The 26,005-nt window shown below is 36.2% G+C and overlaps 1 protein-coding gene across 22 annotated transcripts in view; it reads right to left on the bottom strand.

Annotated features, from left to right (window-relative positions):
• The window catches only part of ADGRL3 (adhesion G protein-coupled receptor L3), an 807,141-nt gene that overhangs the window by 315,226 nt on the left and 465,910 nt on the right, over positions 1-26,005 (bottom strand). For all 22 annotated transcript variants that reach the window (XM_036895181.2, XM_057502261.1, XM_057502262.1 and 19 more), the window contains one exon: positions 18,663-18,772. In XM_036895181.2, the coding sequence (XP_036751076.2) occupies positions 18,663-18,772 (110 nt within the window). The remainder of the gene's footprint in view (positions 1-18,662; positions 18,773-26,005) is intronic.

Genomic DNA, 26,005 nt, shown 5'->3' with positions numbered 1-26,005 from the left:
AATTGGGTGGTGTTTTGATACCTCAAAATGCTATTAATTACATTAATTATAGGACCTACTGAAGGCAAATAAAGACCAAATAATAATTGGCCACATTAAGACCATTTTGAATTCTAAAAATTTTCTGGAAAATTTTGAATTAAAATGAGGAACTGAGTTAGAATGTCAACTTCAATCAAAAAGAATATATCCGAATCTTTTATGTCTTTGAGAGTAAGCCTTAATCACTCTTTCCATCTCTAGGCTATAGCAAAACTACTCTGAAATTAAAACAGAAACAAAACAAAAACAGAGTAGCATAATGAAAAGAGGACTCAACTGACAGGAGTCAATGAGTTCTAACTATATATCATTGACTATTTCACTTAATCTGGGTCTCATATTCTTCACCTATTAAAAAAAGACAGGTTTAGATTACTTTAATATTAAATTTTACTGTTATTACCTATAGATAGTATATAGAGACTCATATAATAGAGGCTCAACCATTATTTGTTGAATGAAACAAATGAACATGGCCAGGGTACACCCAAAGACATATAAGGACATGGCAGCTCCTTATCCCTTGCTATCTATGGGGAGATGTGTGGTTGGAGATGAATAAACTAGTACTAAAAGCTAACATCAGTGAGAAAAGTGTGAAAATAGAAGATAGAATTGCCAAACTCCATGTCAAGCTTGGGTGTGATTGATGCAATTGCTAGTCCCAGCAGATCCAGTCCAAAGAGAATAAAAAGCCCAGAAGTTAGATAATAAAGAACTCACAGAAACTCAGTGGGCTGAGTGTGGGTTCAGAAAACTTGGCTGACATGTTTTAGTTTTATCACTTTGGGATTAAAGAAAGTAACCCCATTAGAGAGAATTGGTGAAGAGCAAAATCATAATGGCAGATGCCTTCGTATCTGAAAAGGATACAAAATCCAGAGGTGATCTGAAATAAAAAGTGGAGATTTAAGACAGAAGTCTTGTCTGTAAAATTACACCAACAGTTAAGAGAACTAGAGGAAGCTCTAGCTCTAAGATATCTGGTACTCCCCAAATTGTAGGATAAATTAACAGCATTACATAATCCCAAAACCCAGTGTACAATGACACTGATTGTCAAAATACTGAAAAAGGGGTGAGATGCAACAGGCATATTAATCTGAATGGCTATGATATGCTCAGCATTTCTAATGTGGCCTTCACTATATAAAGCTTTTAACACGTATTTCATTTTAATATTAATGGAAACTCTGTGAGTTGATTATCATCCCTATTTTCTCTGTGAAGAGACTCATTCACAGAGCAGGAAAACAAATTCACTATAACAGCTGGTAATTGGCAAAGTCAGAATGTAAATTATAAGACTCTCCCTCTTAACCACTATGTTATACTCTCTTGTTCTTGAGAGAACCGGAAATGCAAAGGCAAGTAAAATGTGGCAGGACCTGAGAAAGAGCAAAAGCAGTAATTGGAAATATGTCTCTGCCATAGTAGAGACACACTGAGAAACAGCAACTTCTTTTTTCCTCCATATCAATTATTATTCTATTCTGCATTGGTTTCTGTTCTAATTGGGTAGAAAACCAAGTAGCATAAATAAAAAATACATATTTATAATGTATATTAATAAATACTATATGGTATTGAGTTGCCTTACCAGTCTTTGATTTTATGTTGGTAAGATTACTGGAAGGATAATAGAATGAGATAATGGGTTCTTGGAAGTTAAGGAACAGTCATATTTATATTATTGGGGGCATCTGTACATGTGCAATGTTTAAAGATAACTAGATTTTCATTAAGTGTTGGTGAAACTAGATTAAATAATAGTACATACAGAGCAGACTTGGAGGTCCACAGTATATATTTAATTCAAGCATTACAATTCAGTTACTATGAAAAATTCTTGTTTAAAGCTATAAGAAAATTTAAATGGAAACCCACTACATTTATTCATCCTACTTATCTAATTTATATATTCATAATTAACTCTATTCTTTTATTTATTTATTTATTTATTTAGCTGCTTCATATAAATAGTAGATAAGTGTAATATAGTAAAACTGATTCTACCAAACACTAACTTCGGTTTGCCTTGGATTTGATATATTCGTAGAAAAATAACATATGTTATAATGACGTGCTATACATTCCACATTCAGCCAGTCCATGACAGATGTTTATATGTTTGTATTTTAAAATACCATGAGGAAGATATGAAAATATGTATTTAGAAAACAAAATTATGTTTTTCTTAGTCTACGTCCTAGGTAAATACTTTTTTAACTATATTAGTCATTTTAGGGGAAAAATATAATAGGTAGTATTAGTATCCTTATTGCTGCTCTAATAAATTACTACAAATAAAGTGACTTCAAACAACACAAATTGTAGTCAGTCTAAAATGGATCTTACTGGCTTAAATTAAGGGTTCAGCAGAATTAAGTTCATTCTGGAGGTTCTAGAGTAAAATTCATTTCCTTGCTCTTTCCTACTTCGTAGCAGTTACCTGCATTCCAGGGCTGGTGGACCCCTTCTCCATCTTAAGGGCATCACTCCAACCTCTGCCTGTTATATCTCTTCTTCCAACGTTAACCCATTTGCCTCCTTTTTATATGGACATCTGTGATCATATTGGGTTCTCTGGTATAATCCAGGGTAATGTCCCTACTGCAAGACCCTTAATTTAATCATACCTGCAAAATCCCTTTTACATTTAAGGTAAATACTCACAGGTTCTAGAGATTATAATATGGATTTCCTTGGGAGCTATTATTGAGTCTACCGTATAAGTATTTACTCATAAAGGACCTTGGGCTTTATTGAAGGGTTTTGAAAAAATGTATGCAATAAAAAAATTTACAGTATTCCCAGGAATTGTGATCTCCTACCATTGGGGAAACTACTAAAAAAATAAAACAAAAACATTAAAATTTATGTATATTTTACCTTTACTACCCATTTTAATGAGGTATTATTTCATTAAAATTTAAATATTTAAGCAAAGTATTTTCTAAGTCAACTGATTAAATTTTTCTAGTTTCATAAGATTAATGATTAGAGCACAAGAATTAATAATGTTTTCTCACAGTATTTTAACTGATTTTACATGTTTTTAGGAAAATTTTATCTGGACAGTTAATTCCATAGATCTCTTACATCACATTCACTGTAAGATCATTTTGGCAACAAACTTTGGAGAAAACTTCACCTTCATATATTTTCATTATTTTTCTTTCCATGTGCAGTATATTTTTAGAATACAATTTTACAGTCCATGTCTTTTTTGAATCCCACATATTTATGCTCTTTAATTGGAGCACATTATAAAAATTTCTTTAAGTGCATAAGCTCTATAATTTTACTATTTTAAATACAGCAAATGAGCATGGATAAGCTAACACTTTAAACTTCATTTATGTCTACAATAACATTTTATTTCCTAAACAAAATACTTTCTTAACTCTGGCAATCCAATTAATCTTTAATACTCTCAATTGAACTTATTTCCCTTATAACTAACATCAAAGCATATGTTTATTATTAATCTACTTTAAGTATATATAGATCCCATCTAGGTGTTGATATCACTTTGAAGTTTGGTTTACTTGATAAAAAATTATTTTCATGTTACTGTGGCATCATCTAATATTTTCTGCAATATATATTTTAAAGGGAATGCCAATTTTTTCAAGTTTATTCTGCAAACATATTTTCATTCTTAATAAATCCTAAAACCTTGAGAGAAATCACTACTTCATTATCAGTGATATATTAATAGGACTAATTATTGGTGTGTATCTCCTCAGGTCACTCTCCCCTATCTTAACTGGACTAGAGTCACGCAACTTTCTATCAAGTATTAGAACAGGCTGATATCTGACCACCTCAGCATCTTTGGAGCTGCTGTTCTCTCTCCTTTAAAAATTTTTTCCCAGGGAGAGGGAGCCAAGATGGCGGCATGAGTAGAGCAGAGGAAATCTCCTTCCAAAACCACATATATCTATGAAAATATAACAAAGACAACTCTTCCTTGAATAAAGACCAGAGGACACAGGACAACATCCAGACCACATCCGCACCTGAGAGAACCCAGTGCCTCGTAAAGGGGGTAAGATACAAGCCCCGGCCTGGCGGGAGCCGAACGCCCCTCCCCCCAGCTCCCAGCGGGTGAAGAATGGGCAGAGCAGGAGGGAGATGGAGCCCAGGACTCCTGAACACCCAGCCCCAGCCATCAGACCAGAGCGCAGACACAGTGCATGCACAGGGCCCTGGATACTAGGGAAATAGGGCAGTAAGAATGGTGAGAGGGTACCGGAGGCCTGGCACCGGAGGACATAAGAAAAGTGAGCGGCCATTTTTTTTTTTTTTTCTGCTCTGGTTTGGCGAGCAATTTTTGGAAGTCTTAAAAGGATAGGGACACCAATTCTAGGGAAACAGGGCAGGTAGACCGGTGAGCAGATGCCTGAGGCTGGTGCCGGAGAATAAAGAAAAATGAGCGGTCATTTTAAATTAATTAATTAATTATTTTAATTTTTAAAATTATTATTATTTTTTTTTTTTTTTTGTGCTTGTTCTTTTGTTTTGGCGGGTGCTTTTTGGAAGTCTTAAAGGGGCAGGGTGGGACACTAAATCCAGGGGTAGGGAATCTGGGGATATCTGGGGACCCTAATCCCCTGGGCTGCAGGGAGCATGGACGCCCTTTATGGAGATAAAAGGCCTCCCGGCCGCTCCCCCTCCAACGCGACTCCACTGCTTTGAAGCGGTAGCCCAAGACAGGTCACGCCCACAGCAACATCGGAGATAAACTCCATAGCAGCCAGGCAGGAAGCAGAAGCCCTGTCTGCACTCAGCTACCCAACACAAGCCACTAGAGGTCGCTGTTCTCCCAGGAGAGGAGGGCCACAAACCAACAAGAAGGGAAGTTCTTCCAGGCATCACTCATCCCAGCTCTGCAAACTATTCCTATCACTATGGAAAGGCAAAGCTACTGGCAGACAAAGATCACAGAGACAACACCAGAGAAGGAGACAGACCTAACCAGTCTTCCTGAAAAAGAATTCAAAATAAAAATCATAAACATGCTGACAGAGATACAGAGAAATAGGCAAGAGATATGGGATGAAGTCCGGAGGGAGATCACAGATGCCAGAAAGGATATTACAGAAATGAAACAAACTCTGGAAGGGTTTATAAGCAGAATGGATAGAATGCAAGAGGCCATTGATGGAATAGAAACCAGAGAACAGGAATGCATAGAAGCTGACACAGAGAGAGATAAAAGGATCTACAGGAATGAAACAATATTAAGAGAACTGTGTGACCAATCCAAAAGGAACAATATCCATATTATAGGGGTACCAGAAGAAGAAGAGAGAGGAAAAGTGATGGAAAGTATCTTGCAAGAAATAACTGCTGAAAACTTCCCCAAACTGCGGGAGGAAATAATCGAACAGACCACGGAAATACACAGAACCCCCAACAGAAAGGATCCAAGAAGGGCAACACCAAGACACATAATAATTAAAATGGCAAAGATCAAGGACAAGGAAAGAGTGTTAAAGGCAGCTAGAGAGAAAAAGGTCACCTATAAAGGGAAACCCATCAGGCTAACGTCAGATTTCTCAACAGAAACCCTACAGGCCAGAAGAGAATGGCATGATATATTTAATACAATGAAACAGAAGGGCCTTGAACCAAGGATACTGTATCCAGCACGACTATCATTCAAATATGACGGTGGGATTAAACAATTCCGAGACAAACAAAAGCTGAGGGAATTTGCTTCCCACAAACCACCTCTACAGAACATCTTACAGGGACTGCTCTAGATGGGAGCACTCCTAGAAAGAGCACAGCACAAAACACCCAACATATGAAGAATCGAGGAGGAGGAACAAGAAGGGAGAGAAGAAAAGAATCTCCAGACAGTGTATATAACAGCTCAATAAGCGAGCTAAGTTAGGCAGTAAGATACTAAAGAGGCTAACCATGAACCTTTGGTAACCACGAATTTAAAGTCTGCAATGGCAATAAGTACATATCTTTCAAAAGTCACCCTAAATGTTAATGGGTTGAATGCACCAATCAAAAGACACAGAGTAACAGAATGGATAAAAAAGCAAGACCCATCTATATGCTGCTTACAAGAAACTCACCTCAAACCCAAAGACAGGTACACACTAAAAGTCAAGGGATGGAAAAACATATTTCAAGCAAACAACAGCGAGAAGAAAGCAGGGGTTGCAGTACTAATATCAGACAAAATAGACTTCAAAACAAAGAAAGTAACAACAGATAAAGAAGGACATTACATAATGATAAAGGGCTCAGTCCAACAAGAGGATATAACCATTATAAATATATATGCACCCAACACAGGAGCACCAGCATATGTGAAACAAATACTAACAGAACTAAAGGGGAAAACAGACTGCAATGCATTCATTCTAGGAGACTTCAACACACCACTCACCCCAAAGGATAGATCCACCGGGCAGAAAATAAGTAAGGACACGGAAGCACTGAACAACACAGTAGAGCAGATGGACCTAATAGACATCTACAGAACTCTACATCCAAAAGCAACAGGATACACATTCCTCTTAAGTGCACATGGAACATTCTCCAGAAAAGACCACATACTAGGCCACAAAAAGAGCCTCAGAAAATTCCAAAAGATTGAAATCCTACCAACCAACTTTTCAGACCACAAAGGCATAAAACTAGAAATAAACTGTTCAAAGAAAGCAAAGAGGCTCACAAACACATGGAGGCTTAACAACACGCTCCTAAATAATCAATGGATCAATGACGAAATCAAAATGGAGATCCAGCAATATATGGAAACAAATGACAACAACAACACTAAGCCCCAACTTCTGTGGGACACAGCAAAAGCAGTCTTAAGAGGAAAGTACACAGCAATCCAAGCATATTTAAAAAAGGAAGAACTATCCCAAATGAATGGTCTAATGTCACAATTATCGAAATTGGAAAAAGAAGAACAAATGAGGCCTAAGGTCAGCAGAAGGACGGACATAATAAAGATCAGAGAAGAATTAAATAAAATTGAGAAGAATAAAACAACAGCAAAAATCAATGAAACCAAGAGCTGGTTCTTCAAGAAAATAAACAAAATAGATAAGCCTCTAGCCAGACTTATGAAGAGGAAAAGAGTGTCAACACAAATCAATAGTATCAGAAACAAGAAAGGAAAAATCACGACGGACCCCACAGAAGTACAAAGAATTATTAGAGACTACTATGAAAACCTATATGCTAACAAGCTGGGAAACCTAGGAGAAATGGACAACTTCCTAGAAAAATACAACCTTCCAAGACTGACCCAGAAAGAAAGAGAAGATCTAAACAGACCAATTACCAGCAATGAAATTGAAGCGGTAATCAAAAAATTACCAAAGAACAAAACCCTCGGGCCAGATGTAGTTACCACGGAATTTTATCAGACATATAGGGAAGACATAATGCCCATTCTCCTTAAAGTTTTCCAAAAAATAGAGGAGGAGGGAATACTCCCAAACTCATTCTATGAAGCTAACATCACCCTAATACCAAAACCAGGCAAAGACCCCACCAAAAAAGAAAACTATAGACCAATATCCCTGATGAACGTAGATGCAAATATACTCAACAAAATATTAGCAAACCAAACTCAAAAATACATCAAAAGGATCATACACCATGACCAAGTGGGATTCATCCCAGGGATGCAAGGATGGTACAACATTCGAAAGTACATCAACATCATCCACCACATCAACAAAAAGAAAGACAAAAACCACATGATCATCTCCATAGATGCTGAAAAAGCATTTGACAAAGTTCAACATCCATGCATAATAAAAACTCTCAGCAAAATGGGAATAGAGGGCGGCAAGTACCTCAACATAATAAAGGCCATCTATGATAAACCCACAGCCAACATTATATTGAACAGCGAGAAGCTGAAAGCATTTCCTCTGAGATCGGGAACTAGACAGGGATGCCCACTCTCCCCACTGTTATTTAACATAGTACTGGAGGTCCTAGCCATGGCAATCAGACAAAATAAAAAAATACAAGGAATCCAGATTGGTAAAGAAGAAGTTAAACTGTCACTATTTGCAGATGACATGATACTGTACATAAAAAATCCTAAAGACTCCACCCCAAAACTACTAGAACTGATATCGGAATAAAGCAAAGTTGCAGGATACAAAATCAACACACAGAAATCTGTGGCTTTCCTATACACTAACTATGAAGCAACAGAAAGAGAAATCAGGAAAACAACTCCATTCACAATTGCATCAAAAAAAAAAATTCTCAGGAATAAACCTAACCAAAGAAGTGAAAGACTTATACTCTGAAAACTACATGTCACTCGTAAGAGAAATTAAAGGGGATACTAACAGATGGAAACTCATCCCATGCTCGTGGCTAGGAAGAATTAATATCGTCAAAATGGCCATCCTGCCCAAAGCAATATACAGATTTGATGCAATTCCTATGAAACTACCAGCAACATTCTTCAATGAACTGCAACAAATAGTTCAGAAATTCATATGGAAACACCAAAGATCCCAAATATCCAAAGCAATCCTGAGAAAGAAGAATAAAGTGGGGGGATCTCACTCCCCAACTTCAAGCTCTACTATAAAACCATAGTAATCAACATAATTTGGTACTGGCACAAGAACTGAGCCACGGACCAATGGAACAACTAGAGAATCCAGACATTAATCCAGAAATATATGGTCAATTAATATTTGATAAAGGAGCCATGGACATACAGTGGTGAAATGACAGTCTCTTCAACAGATGGTGCTGGCAAAACTGGACAGCTACATATAGGAGAATGAAACTGGACTATTGTCTAACCCCATATACAAAAGTAAACTCAAAATGAATCAAAGACCTGAATGTAAGTCATGAAACCATTAAACTCTTGGAAGAAAACATAGGCAAAAACCTCTTAGACATAAACATGAGTGACCTCTTCTTGAACATATCTCCCCGGGCAAGGAAAACAACAGCAAAAATGAGTAAGTGGGACTATATTTAGCTGAAAAGCTTCTGTACAGCAAAAGACACCATCAAGAGAACAAAAAGGAACCCTACAGTATGGGAGAATATATTTGAAAATGACACATCCGATAAAGGATTGACGTCCAGAATATATAAAGAGCTCACACGCCACAACAAACAAAAAACAAATAACCCAATTAAAAAATGGGCAGAGGAACTGAACAGACAGTTCTCCAAAAAAGAAATACAGATGGCCAACAGACACATGAAAAGATGCTCCACATCACTAATTATCAGAGAAATGCAAATTAAAACTACAATGAGGTATCACCTCACACCAGTAAGGATGGCTGCCATCCAAAAGACAAACAACAACAAATGTTGGCGAGGCTGTGGAGAAAGGGGAACCCTCCTCCACTGCTGGTGGGAATGTAAATTAGTTCAACCACTGTGGAAAGCAGTATGGAGGTACATCAAAATGCTCAAAACAGACTTACCATTTGACCCAGGAATTGCACTCCTAGGAATTTACCCTAAGAATGCAGCAATGAAGTTTGAGAAAGACAGATGCACCCCTATGTTTATCGCAGCACTGTTTACAATAGCCAAGAATTGGAAGCAACCTAAATGTCCATCAATAGATGAATGGATAAAGAAGATGTGGTACATATACACAATGGAATACTACTCAGCCATAAGAAAAGGGCAAATCCTACCATTTGAAGCAACATGGATGGAGCTGGAGGGTATTATGCTCAGTGAAACAAGCCAAGCAGAGAAAGAGAAATACCAAATGATTTCACTTATCTGTGGAATATTATTACAAAGGAAAAACTGGAGGAACGAAACAGCAGCAGAATCACAGAACTCAAGAATGGACTAACAGGTACCAAAGGGAAAGGGACTGGGGAGGATGGGTGGGTAGGGAGTGATAAGAGAGCGGGGAAGAAGATGGGGGGTATTAAGATTATCATACATGGGGGGGTAGGAGAAAAGGGAGGGCTGTACAACACAGAGAAGGCAAGTAGTGATTCTACAACATTTTGCTATGCTGATGGACAGTGACTGTAAAGGTGTTTATAGGGGTTACCTGGTATAGGGGAGAGCCTAGTAAACATAATATTCATCATGTAAGTTTAGATTAATGATATCCAAAAAAAAAAAAAAAGGAAAAAAAAAAAGGCAGTTCCTGTGTGGTGACCTCCAATGAGTTCTACACAAAGGTATAAAGGGCATATAAAAGTGTAGGCAAAGGGCCTGTTTGTGTTTATACAGAGGATCAAAGCCCAATTTGGCTACCCCGAAAATCAACTAAGATACGATATGAAAAAGCACTTCCAACATCAGCACTCTCTGGAAGACTCATGCCAGAAGATGATCATCAAAAAACCCCAACAAAGATCCACGCACTGCTACAGGTATAGATGCACTCATCCCACCAGTTCCTGGACTTGCCATGGGAATGAAGAAGGAGATATCTAAGCTGGCCTGTGCATACAGTAAAACCACAAATTTGACTGGATCTATACTGTTGGAACTCAACCAAGAATTAGGAGAAATGCAAATTGTAGCGCTCCAAAATCTTACAACTACAGACTATTTACTATTAAAAGAACATATGGGATATGGACAGTCCCAGGAATGGGTTGTTTTAATATGTCTGATTTCTCTCAGACTGTTCAAGTTCTGTTGGACAATATCCACCATATCATAGATAAGTTTTCACAAATGCCTAAGGTGCCTAACTGGTTTTCTTGGTTTCACTGGAGATGGATGGTAATTACAGGTATGCTTTGGTTATGTAACTATGCTCCTATTATGTTAATGTGTGTGTGCAATTCAATTAGTAGCTTAAAACGTATACATGCTGAAGTTACTCTACAAGAAGATATGTCAAAGAAATAATCAATCTTCCCATGTTTTCTTCCGCCTGCTACTTCTATAGCTTTTCTTCTTCCTTCCTAATTACAACCCTTAAATAGAATCCGTGCCTCATATCAAATTTAACGAGTATCATAATTCTTCCAAGTGGTAAAGATACCTCAAGACAAATGCTGGGCATAGAAGCCACAGGGCATAAATATGCAAAGAAGTAAAAAGCTAACCTTTTCAAACAAAATGGCTTCTCTCTCACTTACCAACTTTACATTTCCCTGTGTGGCTCCGGAAGATGACTCGTTAGCCAGAGACGGGTAAGATTCCTCAAGGGAGGAACAACCTAAGACAGGCACAGTCGCAGGGGGGCCATCAGGTGAGAAATTGGGGATCAACAGAGGTGAGGCTTAGAACCTCACCCCCCCTGTTCTGAGAGAAATCTGCATACGTGGATGTTTTATTGCCCTTGTCTAGCTTGGATTAACACATAGTCTACAGGCACACACCTGATCATCTACATTTGCTCTCTTACAACACTAGACTATGTTTTCTACCTTTACCTTGTATCTACCTACCACTTCAGCATTTTATTAAAAATAATAATAATAAAGAGAGAAATGTGGTATCCACATATAAATCAATTATAAAAATCAAATGAGTATTCATATTTGAACTGACTGTGTATAGTTCATAATGCATGAGCAAAACCAAAAGTTTCTGTGTTGACTGTCCTTGTACTGTTCACCATGTAACTTATTCACTATGTAAGAATTTGTACTCCATGTAAGAACTTGTTCGTTATGCTTCAGAAGATTGGAGACTGACGAAAATTAGGCTTGGGGTGGATTAATGATTGTGCATTGAGCATTAACTCCCCTATACAGAATTTTATTGTTGTTAACAACCATTTTATCAATAAATATGAGAGATGCCCTCACAAAAAAAAAAAAAAAAAAAAGGACAGACTTCCAATTGTAAAATAAATAAGTAACCGGGATGTAATGTATAGCATAAGGAATATAGTCAAAATAATCTAACAACTTGGTATGGTGATTTCTGGTACCTAGAATTATCATGTATATAAATGTTGAATAACTGTGTTGTACACCTGAAACTAATGTAATACTGTGTGTCAACTACCCTTCAATAAAAAATAATTATCTACAAAAAAAAAAAAAAAAAAAAATTTCCCAGTCTCTTTGCCTGACTCATTCCCATTCTCTGGTTCTTTTCAGAGCTGTCTTTCAATATACCATAGTTGGTCATTTCATTGCTATCTATACACAATCATGCTTATTTTTTTCTTTCATTATATTATAATATTTAATGTTTGCATATATCAGCTCATGTGTTTATGATTTGCCTTACTCACAAGATTGGTGGCTTCATAGGGCCAAAATCTATTTTTCTCCACAGTAGGCACTGAAAAACTTCTATTGGTAGAATTATTGTTGGTATAAGAAGTTACTCTCACTTGAAAACTAAAAAACAGTAACAATTTATGGTGCTTTTATAGCTATTAGCATTGATTAAGTCCAAACTCCAGAATAGTTGCAAATATATGTATCTTTAGAAGCCAGGAGAGTTTTTAAATGATTATCTAAATCAGGTACAATGCAGTAAGTGCCAGGAAATACAGCAAATAGAAAAGAAGAGACCTTATTTAAAAGAGGCATCAGGGACTCAGCTTCAGTCTATTGTTGCCCAAGGGAATGCTGGCCCATCCTACTCCAGACTTTGTTAAATATGACTTTTAAGTGTCAGACTTTTAAGAATCCTTAAAAGACTGTCTACTTCTCTTTAGATCATGGATCTTATTTTTTTTAACCTGGTTTTCACCCTTTTTTCTATGATTCTGGAATCACTCCTTTGTATTTTCCCCAAAACCCTACTTTTTTTAACTGAGTCAAAATTGGTTTTTGCAGATTTGGAAACATTTCTTATTAAAATATCAGCTAATTACATTCAGAAACTGTTTACTGCCTTTTTAGTGCTCCATGCTATGATGTGTATTGGATGCCAGAAGAATCACAGCAAATAGGGAAGTCATTATTTCTACCTCACCCATCTACGGGTTTATCCCCCATCACTCTTGCGTTCTGTATTTTATGCAAACACCAAATATTTTGGTTTTACATTCACCATACAGTTTCTTATCTTACGTTGCTCCATCTGCTAAAAATGATAGCCTTCTTACTAAAGTCTATTCATTCTTTAAGACTCTGCTCAAGTGTCATCTCCTCTAGATAACCTTCCCTGAAGACACTTACCTCCCACCCCATACAAATGTCAGCTTCAATGGGATGGATGTGCCTTCTCTGTACTCTGCCAATGTGAGATGCTCAGTTGCTTTGCTGAACTAATAACATTGTAACTTATGGGACTTTGAGCTACACTTGACTAAATTCCTTGAGGACGGAATCTTTAGCGTGGCTTTCTACCTTAGTGTTTAGCATAGTGCCTGGTATGCAACTGATGTTGAGTGATGGAGGATGAAAGTGAGTGGTCTTGAAAACAAAGGATACTTCTAATTCAGAGTAATTTCCATGAACATATGAAGCAGCTAGATAATGGACTAAGAAATTAGGACATCCAAGTATAGTCCATCTATGCATCCTGTTTTCTACTGATGATAGCAATTTTTATAAATACATAATATTTTAGGGATATGAGCAAACATGAAATTAACTATTAAGTAATTACTGATTTATTTGCAAAAGCTTTATGGATAATCTGTTAGTGCAAGATACTGTGAAGTAGAGAAGCTATTTGGAGAGAGACTCTGCTGGGGAGAAAAATAATAAAAGAAAGATTTTCTCTGTTATAAATGTCATTCTAAAAAAGATAATTTAGATAACTGACAGTCCTCTTAGAGAAAGACTAATATTTAAAGGATAATACTTGCTATATGGAGGCACAGAGGAGAGTAATATGAAAAACAAATTGGTTGCTAGTAGAATTTTTGAGGGATACAATGAACCACCAAGCAATCAGGAGAAACTAATATTCATATAATCAATATTTTTACCATAGATCTTCCCTTTGAATTTGTAAGGTCTTATTTGTAGACAACAATTTCTCGTATTTATCATTTTAGCAATGAACATAATACTTTTAGAGGAGCCACTCTGATTAAATTTCCTTTTATCTTTCAATCATTCAATACATATTTGTTAGATGTCTCCTATATGTCAAAAACTGGAAAAGGAACTGAGGCTTTGGGAATCAAATTATACCTTGACATTTCTGTGATATTTTAAAAATTAAACACGAGGTGATTTCAGCACGAGTTTTAAAATACATCATTTATTTACAAAATAGGAACCAAAGTAGGCATATATTAAAATATGCACTTGTTTGAACATTAATTGCAAAAATATAGTCATTTATAAAGAAATATTTAATGACTTTTGTCTGTTTTAAATGCTGAAAGTGCAGTTTTCTTAGAGTGAAAAAGAGAAAAGCAACAGACTATATTATTTATAAATATTAATTTTCCAATAGTACTCATTTTTCATGTCTTTCCATAGAAAATCACACAAATAACTCTTCAGATGGCTAATATGAATGGCAGAAAGTCTGTAAGTGCTGCATCATAAGATCGGTTTAATCATATCTAGTAGCTCTCTGAATTGTGTGCTTCCTCTCCCCATTGCCTAAGAAAATCCACCGTGAGAGAAGGTTGCTCGAATAAATAATATGTGCTTTGGATTTCTGAAAGGAAGAAACAGAGAACTGGGGAGAAAAGTTGGGTTGGGAGAGCAGACAAGTACCCTTTGGGTGTTATGTGCATGAAATTGTGTGCCTTGAAAGAAAGGCAAATTGTCAGCAGGGTACAAAGTCAAGATTCTTTGCTCAGAAATGCTCTGGGGGTAGTAAGTTGTTTTTATTGCTTTCTTCCTAACACAAATCATCCCTGTAAACTGGCTAACTGATGGAAATTCCACTTGAAAATGCACAATTTCAACCCCAAATCAGGCCAGTGGGGCAGGGGTGGGACCAGAAGAAGGAAGACGGGAGTGCAAAGGGACACTTAGTAAACACTGAGGTTTAGCCTCTGGAATATTTGGGTCACCTCCTGGTGAGAAATATAACTAAGGAGGAAAATCGAACCTCAAAAGGAAATGCAAAAGCTGTAAAAGTAACACTGGAACTAAGGTGTGACAGGAACAGAGAAAAGAATTGATTCACCTGTCCCAAATTTGGACACAAGCAAGGCATCTGTGAACCCAAACAAGAAAACAGAAAGGGAGAAGAAGTTCGGACTTCAAAAAAATTAAATATAACTTAGCAATTTGGAAACATTGACTACAAGACACTCAAAGAAGGTGGTTGCCCTAAATTGTTTAAAATCAGTAATTTTTCTTATTTTCCTCATGGGCATGTTTTTAAAATGTCATAAAATTTGTTTAATTCAGGCTAAGTTTCTTCTAAAACTGTCATTGTTCAATATGCACCTATTTATTGACTCTTAAAACTCCATACAAAAAGTTATTACAAGTTATCTTAGACATTTTAATTTTATTTGTCCTGTATGATAAAAATAACTTTGTTGAACTTTTGAAATATGTTTATCTATCATTAATATTGATGTTTTCTTGCCTACTATGTTTTTATATTTCTATATTTTCATTTTTTCTATATTTTTTCATGAAAACATATCACCTTAAAAATCATTATTACCATGAAACACATGCAGAAATTTTTATAAAGATAATATCAACAATATTTTTCATTTCGGTATTAAGAAAAAACATTCATAATTACTAATGTCACTATATACACTGAAGTTTGTCATCTTAAATTCAAAACAAAAATGGATACTACTGAATTGAATAACACATAGAACCTAACATTATTTGTTTATTCAAATGTTCAATTAGTAATTTTTAAAATAATAATAGTAATTTTGAATGTTTCCCTTCTTAATAATACAATAGGGATCTTTTAACAAACATATTAATTACAATGATTTTCTCTTATAATAAAGGTAATATAAACAACTGAAGTCACTACTTAGATAAGCGCCTCATTCTAAACGGTGGGTGGTATTTTTATAGCACAAACTAGTTTTGGCCATAAAGCTTAAGTAGACACTCGGGAAAATAAAAGTTGACAGCAATTCAGCTTCTCTAAGAAAGAAATACAAAAGTTTTCAAGGTTAAGCAGCAAAATAATTGAGGAAGGGTCTGGGCTCTTGAAACATTTGCTTTCACCATGTGCTGTTACTGTACTATCACAATTACAAGAGTTAAATATTGAACAAGCTTGAATAAATCATGAAAATATAAAGGGGAAAACCTAGGGGGAGAATTATAAGGACATCCTTAAGAACAGGTATTAGAGGCCCACCCAAATCTTAGCTCTACCATTTTTTAGCTCTTCCGTATTTTCCAGGAAACTAACTTAACTTACTGAACTTCAGTTTCCTCATCAGTAAAATGGTGACACTTGTTTAACAGACAGGATATTGTGGCGATTAAATAAAATAATGTATGTAAACGTTTAACCCACGCAGTACATGATATGTATGTAGTGTCAATAAATGATAGCAATTTTAAATAAGTGAATCTTTACAGCATTTGAATGGTGTGTGAATTTTGTGCTCGAGATAAGAAAAATAATTTAGTGTTTATCTAAATTCTAACTTATTACAGTAAGGGTAATTCTATAAGGTGAGATCCAGAAAATCTGAACAGCTTACCTAAACTAAAGTAGTTTTGTTAAGTAACCAGACCATATTCTTAACCCAGGCTTCCTGATCCCTGGTCATTCTTCTACCAAAGCAATCTACCTTTCAAGTAAGTCATTATACTCTAATGTATGGTTTATATTTTCTTCTGGATTGTTTTCTTTTAAAATCATGTTAAATTTAATAAATAAATCCCAATTATGCATTATACTTTTAACTGAAACATACTGAAGAAGATCATTTAAACCAACACAATCATACTAAACCATATAAATTAAACTGGTATATTAACAGGCACGTTGCACCTAAGTTTATAATTCCTATTGAATATAACAATTAGATAAATATTTGAATATAATAAGGGAAACCTGAGGAATCAATGCATTTTCAAGATTGCCAGAAGCCTGTAAATATAGGAATCAAATTGCCCATCTCTGAAAATTCATGACAGAACAGAAATCTATGGGAAGGCACAATCCTTTTATGCAAAAGTGTATGTGCAAGTTCTTATTTATATTGAAATGATTTAAGTAGATGATTTTTCAGAAAGAGTTTGGCACAGGATTTTGGAGTAGCAATCCTCAAAGAAATTCTGATAAAATACAGAAAATTGAAGAGACAGCTCTGAAATTCTTTAATATTTAAAAAATGTGAAAAAAATCTAGAGTTTGGCATTTCCACTTCAACTTTCATGTTTCAAAAATATGACTGTAAGTTTCCCAAAACTGTCTTAACACCTTACTGTATATTTTTATAAAATGCCCTTGGAAATAGCTCTTCTACATATTTCACAAAGTTCTTATTATGCAAGCCAAATATAACTGCAGTTCCAAAATGGGCTAAAAATGTTATTTCCTTAAAATAGCTCTGATGAACAATAAATAGTCAGTAGAGGCTTTAATATTTTCATAGAAGGGTCCCTAGAGATAACAATGTCAGAAGCATAACCTAAATTGAGATCACATATGCTTCTTATAACAAAGGAAAATTAGTTTTTAAAACTTCACTGAACTTTCTCTAATCAATCATACTGTATAGAGAGCAAAGATAAAATTTTCTTTTGATTACTTTATTATTAATTTAAAATCTCAATTCATTTTTTTTTGCCAGCCAAACTGCTCTGTTATTGGAGAATGCACACTTACGGCTCATGAGTAATGTGTTGCTTCTTAAATCAGCAGAAATGAGGCAAGCCTAGAACTATCTCTTTGCACAGTCACCTTGCTGATCCCCAGACACTTTACTTCTGAGATGTCAAAGGAAGCTGGAACCTGGGATTTGTTTATGATCCCAGATGTTTGCTACTTCTGGGATGAACTGAGTATATAATATGAGATACAGGATTTCCCAGTGATCCGCACTAAGGAATTCCATGAATAATTAATAGTCAGATCGAAAATACTTTTATTAGAGATGGTGACTCTTCCTTTTGGTAGAAAAGTAATAAAATGTTTCACTTTTGATTGATTCTTCATTATTCCTGAAGACGAATATGTTTTTGGCATATACAATATCTGACATAAGGGTACAAAAACACCGTTCTGGAGGCTGTAAAAGCTACATTCCGAAGAGTGCTTTACTTCATATAAACCTGTATTTTTCAGTCTGTTCCCACTGGATGATTGTATTTCTAATCCTCAAAATGTTGACAGCATATGAAGCTTAGATATTAATTGCTTCTATGAAAGTAAAAATTTATTGATTTCTATACCACTGTATAGACAACTATATTATTCACTTTTACTTCCTTTGCTTGTACTTGCATGCAGTATTGGCATACCACTCCAATTTTTTCCAGAAAAGTTTATATATTTCATACTCCTGCATTAAGAAGAGTTTTAGAACAGGTATTATACAGAAATGTATAACCAAAATTAAATGCTGCAGGATCACATGGGCAATTTCTAATTCTTCCAGTGGTGGGAAGGGTTTACAATCCCGAAATCTTAAAATTAGCCAGTTCTTTTCCATTTAATTTATGTGTTGTTTCTGTACTTTTATAGAGAATATCCTGTCAATGCATGCAAAACAAAGCTTAATGTATTTTCTTTATATAAGGAAAATACAGGAATATACATACTGTAAGGGACACATTCATACTGCACTTCCAGGTATTTATATGTTCCCGGGCAAGGGTCTGGAAAAACATCAGGACCTGCCACCACTGCACACTGGGTTCTGTTATTGCACCTAAAATAAAAATTCAAGAAGAGAAGAAATAGTAAGTTTGTGCAAAGTTAAATCATTAATAAAACCAATACTAATTTTATTTTGGCTCCTATTACACAGATTTAAATAAGGTTTTGGTTGCGTTAGGGTTTTAGACTTAGTAAGGAACATATGTAGTATATTTTAAAGAAAATCAGACATAAAAGTCAGTTCATTCAGTTTACTTATACTAAGTAATTTCATATTTCATTGAACACAGAATAATTTTGAGTTAGAAGTTAAAAATTGCTTAAGCAACACTGGTCCATGGGATACTGCCAATGTGAAGACAGGTAAAAAGAATTATTTGGTAGAAACAACCAACTCCCATTATAAAAAATATTAATATAATCACACAGTTGTATTTGTTTTATTAATTTGTTAAAGTAAATTCCCTGGTTATTTTAAAGGCGGTGAAAATATGGTGTTTAAAACCTTTAACTGAATTTTTAAAAATTAATAAGTTCATGTTTCAACAATAAACCTTAAAATTGAATTTATAACAATTAATATACTAATATTACTAACCCCATAAGTAAAACCACTTTTAAGAATCGATTTTCATGTTTCTTGTGTTTAGGCAAATGACACTAACCTCACAGACTGCAGTTCACAAATACCAATATCCTATAATTTAAAATAACTTTAAATCTCCAAAGAAGAATAATCAAATACCACTACTAAAATAGCAACATAAACTAGACATCTTTTGTGGCAATTGAGCTAAATAAATTTGGGCTACCCAGATTTAATCATGGGTAAATGTACATATAATGAAATTGATTCTTACTCTAAAAAAGATAACTAAGTTCAGAGAGGCTTTATTATGGTAAATTTTATTCAGAAACTTTCTAGATTAACTAAATTATCAATAAATAGATAGTTCTATAGGAAAGTAATGTTTTTTTTCCACTTACAGTATTATCACAAAGTGTATAGGATACAGTATTATCACAAAGTGTACTGTGTTTTATGTTCTTGTTTATTCATCTCAGAAATACAATAACTCAGGGCTAGGTTTTTCTGTTACTTTCTTTAAGAAACATTTCATTCTCTGATATAATCTATACCTCTGAATCCTTGCTAGGCTACCGGCAGGGTAAGGACCATCTAAGGCAGAGCTCATTTTGATTTCCAGTGAAAATGCTTTGTTTTTACTTGAGTCTACTGTTTTTCAGGCTTAATGAGGATTTCATTAAGTCCCTAAATTAAAATTGATTCATTAGTGAATGTCTTAAGCTAAAAAATATATTCTGTGCTATCAGTGAAAGATTAATAAAAGCCAATATCCCATACTCATCAGACAATTTATCACAACAGTTAATCCTGAGGATCAACACGTTCTAAAGTTGTCTTGTGTAGATTTTATGTCTGAGGATGATTATCAGACAGTTGTATAATGACAATAAGGTAAATGTGGCTGTTATCACTCATGCACCGTAAATATGTAGCTTGCCATTTTAGTGTACTCAAATTAAAAAAAAAAAAAGAACTAGCAGTACTTCCTATTACAAACAAAAACCCCTTTGAAGAAACTGTCTAAAGTTGAAAGACATGTTTTTTAAATCAAAGCACATAATTTGAACATCACACCTTGAAAAAAATAAACTCATTCATTTTTATAAAATGGGCAGACATTTTCTTACAATGAGCAGTCATATAAACTTAGACCTATTTCCATAATTGTTACAGAAAACTTAGTTATTATGAGGAATGCACTGGAAGTAGAAATAATGGAAACTTAAAGAACTATATGAGATATTTGATGGAAGTATATGAAAATTTGGTGAAATGTAAATATTCTGTAAATATAATGATTTTTGATCTCCAGGCATTAAATTTTGGCAAATTTCAAATATATATATCATACATATGTATGATATATATATACATATATATTATATATACATAAAATGCTTTCTCTCTTGGTGTACTGTTGATTTACTCCTAATTATTGTCTTTTATTCCAACTACTATAGATCTAATAATAAAATTCATTTATAAGGGGCAGAAGATGGTGGCGTGAGTAGAGCAGCGGAAATCTCCTCCCAAAACCACATATATCTATGAAAATATAACAAAGACAACCCTTCCTAGAATAAAGACCAGAGGACACAGGACAATATCCAGACCACATCCGCACCTGAGAGAACCCAGCGCCTCGCGAAGGGGGTAAGATACAAGCCCCGGCCCCGCGGGAGCCGAGCGCCCCTCCCCCTAGCTCACGGCGGGAGAAGAGCAGGCAGAGCGGGAGGGAGACGGAGCCCAGGACTGCCGAACACCCAGCCCCAGCCATCCGGGCCAGAGTGCAGACACAGTGCATGCACAGGGCCCTGGATACTAGGGAAACAGGGCAGCAAGAACAGTGAGCAGGCACTGGAGGCTGGGCGACAGAGGACATAAGAAAAGCGCGTGACCATTTTTTTTTGCTTTTTTGCTGTTTTGTTTTGGCGAGCGCTTTTTGGAAGTCTTAAAGGGATAGGGACCCCAATACTAGGGAAACAGGGCAGAAAGACCGGTGAGCAGAGGCCTGAGGCTGGCACCGCAGAATAAAGAAAAACGAACGACCACCTTTTTTTTTTTTTTTTTAATTAAAAACTTTTTTTTTTTTAAATTAAAAAAAATTTTTTTTCTTTTTTTTTTTGGTGGGCGTTGTTTTGTTTTGGCGGGTGCTTTTTGGAAGTCTTAAAGGGGCAGGGTGGGTCACTTAATCCAGAGGTAGGGAATCCGGGATCTCTGGGCACCCTAACCCCTGGGGTGCAGGGAGCAGGGAGGCCCCTTACGGAGATAAATAGCCTCCCAGCCGCTCCTGCTCCAACGCGACTCCACCATTTTGGAGTAGCTGCCCGAGCCAGGCCACGCCCACAGCAACAGCGGAGATTAACTCCATAGCAGCCGGGCAGGAAGCAGAAACCCTGTCTGCGAGCAGCTGCACAGCACAAGCCACTAGAGGCCGTTGTTCTCCCAGGAGAGGAGGGCCACGAACCAACAAGAAAGGAAGTCCTTCCAGCCGTCACTCGTCCCAGTTCTGCAGACTATTCCTATCACCATGAAAAGGCAAAGCTACAGGCAAAGATCACAGAGACAACACCAGAGAAGGAGACAGACCTAACCAGTCTCCCTGAAAAAGAATTCAAAATAAGAATCATAAACATGCTGACAGAGATGCAGAGAAATACACAAGAGAAATGGGATGAAGTCCGGAAGGAGATCACAGATGCCAGAAAGGAGATCGCAGAAATGAAACAAACTCTGGAAGGGTTTATAAGCAGAATGGATAGAATGCAAGAGGCCATTGATGGAATTGAAATCAGAGAACAGGAACGCATAGAAGCTGACAGAGAGAGAGACAAAAGGATCTCCAGGAATGAAACAATATTAAGAGAACTGTGTGACCAATCCAAAAGGAACAATATCCGTATTATAGGGGTCCCAGAAGAAGAAGAGAGAGGAAAAGTGATGGAAAGTATCTTAGAAGAAATAATTGCTGAAAACTTCCCCACACTGGGGGAGGAAGTAATCGAACAGACCACGGAAATACACAGAACCCCCAACAGAAAGGATCCAAGAAGGGCAACACCAAGACACATAATAATTAAAATGGCAAAGATCAAGGACAAGGAAAGAGTGTTAAAGGCAGCTAGAGAGAAAAAGGTCACCTATAAAGGGAAACCCATCAGGCTAACGTCAGATTTCTCAACAGAAACCCTACAGGCCAGAAGAGAATGGCATGATATATTTAATACAATGAAACAGAAGGGCCTTGAACCAAGGATACTGTATCCAGCACGACTATCATTCAAATATGACGGTGGGATTAAACAATTCCGAGACAAACAAAAGCTGAGGGAATTTGCTTCCCACAAACCACCTCTACAGAACATCTTACAGGGACTGCTCTAGATGGGAGCACTCCTAGAAAGAGCACAGCACAAAACACCCAACATATGAAGAATCGAGGAGGAGGAACAAGAAGGGAGAGAAGAAAAGAATCTCCAGACAGTGTATATAACAGCTCAATAAGCGAGGTAAGTTAGGCAGTAAGATACTAAAGAGGCTAACCTTGAACCTTTGGTAACCACGAATTTAAAGCCTGCAATGGCAATAAGTACATATCTTTCAATAGTCACCCTAAATGTTAATGGGTTGAATGCACCAATCAAAAGACACAGAGTAACAGAATGGATAAAAAAGCAAGACCCATCTATATGCTGCTTACAAGAAACTCACCTCAAACCCAAAGACATGTACAGACTAAAAGTCAAGGGATGGAAAAACATATTTCAAGCAAACAACAGTGAGAAGAAAGCAGGGGTTGCAGTACTAATATCAGACAAAATAGACTTCAAAACAAAGAAAGTAACAACAGATAAAGAAGGACACTACATAATGATAAAGGGCTCAGTCCAACAAGAGGATATAACCATTATAAATATATATGCACCCAACACAGGAGCACCAGCATATGTGAAACAAATACTAACAGAACTAAAGGGGGATATAGACTGCAATGCATTCATTCTAGGAGACTTCAACTCACCACTCACCCCAAAGGATAGATCCACTGGGCAGAAAATAAGTAAGGACACGGAAGCACTGAACAACACAGTAGAGCAGATGGACCTAATAGACATCTATAGAACTCTACATCCAAAAGCAGCGGGACATACATTCTTCTCAAGTGCACATGGAACATTCTCCAGAATAGACCACATACTAGGCCACAAAAAGAGCCTCAGAAAATTCCAAAAGATTGAAATCCTACCAACCAACTTTTCAGACCACAAAGGCATAAAACTAGAAATAAACTGTACAAAGAAAGCAAAGAGGCTCACAAACACATGGAGGCTTAACAACACGCTCCTAAATAATCAATGGATCAATGACGAAATCAAAATGGAGATCCAGCAATATATGGAAACAAATGACAACAACAACACTAAGCCCCAACTTCTGTGGGACACAGCAAAAGCAGTCTTAAGAGGAAAGTATATAGCAATCCAAGCATATTTAAAAAAGGAAGAGCAATCCCAAATGAATGGTCTAATGTCACAATTTTCAAAATTGGAAAAAGAAGAACAGATGAGGCCTAAGGTCAGCAGAAGGAGGGACATAATAAAGATCAGAGAAGAAATAAATAAAATTGAGAAGAATAAAACAATAGCAAAAATCAATGAAACCAAGAGCTGGTTCTTCGAGAAAATAAACAAAATAGATAAGCCTCTAGCCAGACTTATTAAGAAGAAAAGAGAGTCAACACAAATCAACAGTATCAGAAACGAGAAAGGAAAAATCATGACGGACCCCAAGGAAATGCAAAGAATTATTGGAGAATACTATGAAAACCTATAAGCTAACAAGCTGGGAAACCTAGGAGAAATGGACAAATTCCTAGAAAAATATAACCTTCCAAGATTGACCCAGGAAGAAACAGAAAATCTAAACAGACCAATTACCAGCAACGAAATTGAAGCGGTAATCAAAAAACTACCAAAGAACAAAACCCCCGGGCCAGAGGGATTTACCTCGGAATTTTATCAGACATACAGGGAAGACATAATACCCATTCTCCTTAAAGTTTTCCAAAAAATAGAGGAAGAGGGGATACTCCGAAACTCATTCTATGAAGCTAACATCACCCTAATACCAAAACCAGGCAAAGACCCCACCAAAAAAGAAAACTACAGACCAATATCCCTGATGAACATAGATGCAAAAATACTCAACAAAATATTAGCAAACCGAATTCAAAAATACATCAAAAGGATCATACACCATGACCAAGTGGGATTCATCCCAGGGATGCAAGGATGGTACAACATTCGAAAGTCCATCAACATCATCCACCACATCAACAAAAAGAAAGACAAAAACCACATGATCATCTCCATAGATGCTGAAAAAGCATTTGACAAAGTTCAACATCCATTCATGTTAAAAACTCTCAGCAAAATGGGAATAGAGGGCAAGTACTTCAACATAATAAAGGCCATCTATGATAAACCCACAGCCAACATTATATTGAACAGCGAGAAGCTGAAAGCATTTCCTCTGAGATCGGGAACTAGACAGGGATGCCCACTCTCTCCACTGTTATTTAACATAGTACTGGAGGTCCTAGCCATGGCAATCAGACAAAATAAAGAAACACTAGGAATCCAGATTGGTAAAGAAGAAGTTAAACTGTCACTATTTGCAGATGACATGATACTGTACATAAAAAACCCTAAAGACTCAACCCCAAAACTACTAGAACTGATATCGGAATACAGCAAAGTTGCAGGATACAAAATCAACACACAGAAATCTGTGGCTTTCCTATATACTAACAATGAACCAACAGAAAGAGAAATCAGGAAAACAACTCCATTCACAATTGCATCAAAAAAAATAAAATACCTAGGAATAAACCTAACCAAAGAAGTGAAAGACTTATACTCTGAAAACTACAAGTCACTCTTAAGAGAAATTAAAGGGGACACTAACAGATGGAAACTCATCCCATGCTCGTGGCTAGGAAGAATTAATATCGTTAAAATGGCCATCCTGCCCAAAGCAATATACAGATTTGATGCAATCCCTATGAAACTACCAGCAACATTCTTCAATGAACTGGAACAAATGATTCAAAAATTCATATGGAAACACCAAAGACCCCGAATAGCCAAAGCAATCCTGAGAAAGAAGAATAAAGTAGGGGGGATCTCACTCCCCAACTTCAAGCTCTATTATAAAGCCATAGTAATCAAGACAATTTGGTACTGGCACAAGAGCAGAGCCACAGACCAATGGAACAGACTAGAGAATCCAGACATTAACCCAGACATATATGGTCAATTAATATTTGATAAAGGAGCCATGGACATACAATGGCGAAATGACAGTCTCTTCAACAGGTGGTGCTGGCAAAACTGGACAGCTACATGTAGGAGAATGAAACTGGACCATTGTCTAACCCCATATACAAAAGTAAACTCAAAATGGATCAAAGACCTGAATGTAAGCCATGAAACCATTAAACTCTTGGAAGAAAACACAGGCGAAAACCTCTTAGACATAAACATGAGTGACCTCTTCTTGAACATATCTCCCCGGGCAAGGAAAACAACAGCAAAAATGAGTAAGTGGGACTATATTAAGCTGAAAAGCTTCTGTACAGCAAAAGACACCATCAATAGAACAAGAAGGAACCCTACAGTATGGGAGAATATATTT

This window comes from Manis pentadactyla, chromosome 5 (assembly GCF_030020395.1).
Source record: "Manis pentadactyla isolate mManPen7 chromosome 5, mManPen7.hap1, whole genome shotgun sequence".
Lineage (NCBI taxonomy): Eukaryota > Metazoa > Chordata > Mammalia > Pholidota > Manidae > Manis > Manis pentadactyla.
Note: the sequence above shows the minus strand (reverse complement) of the source record. Positions and strands in the feature narration are given on the sequence as shown.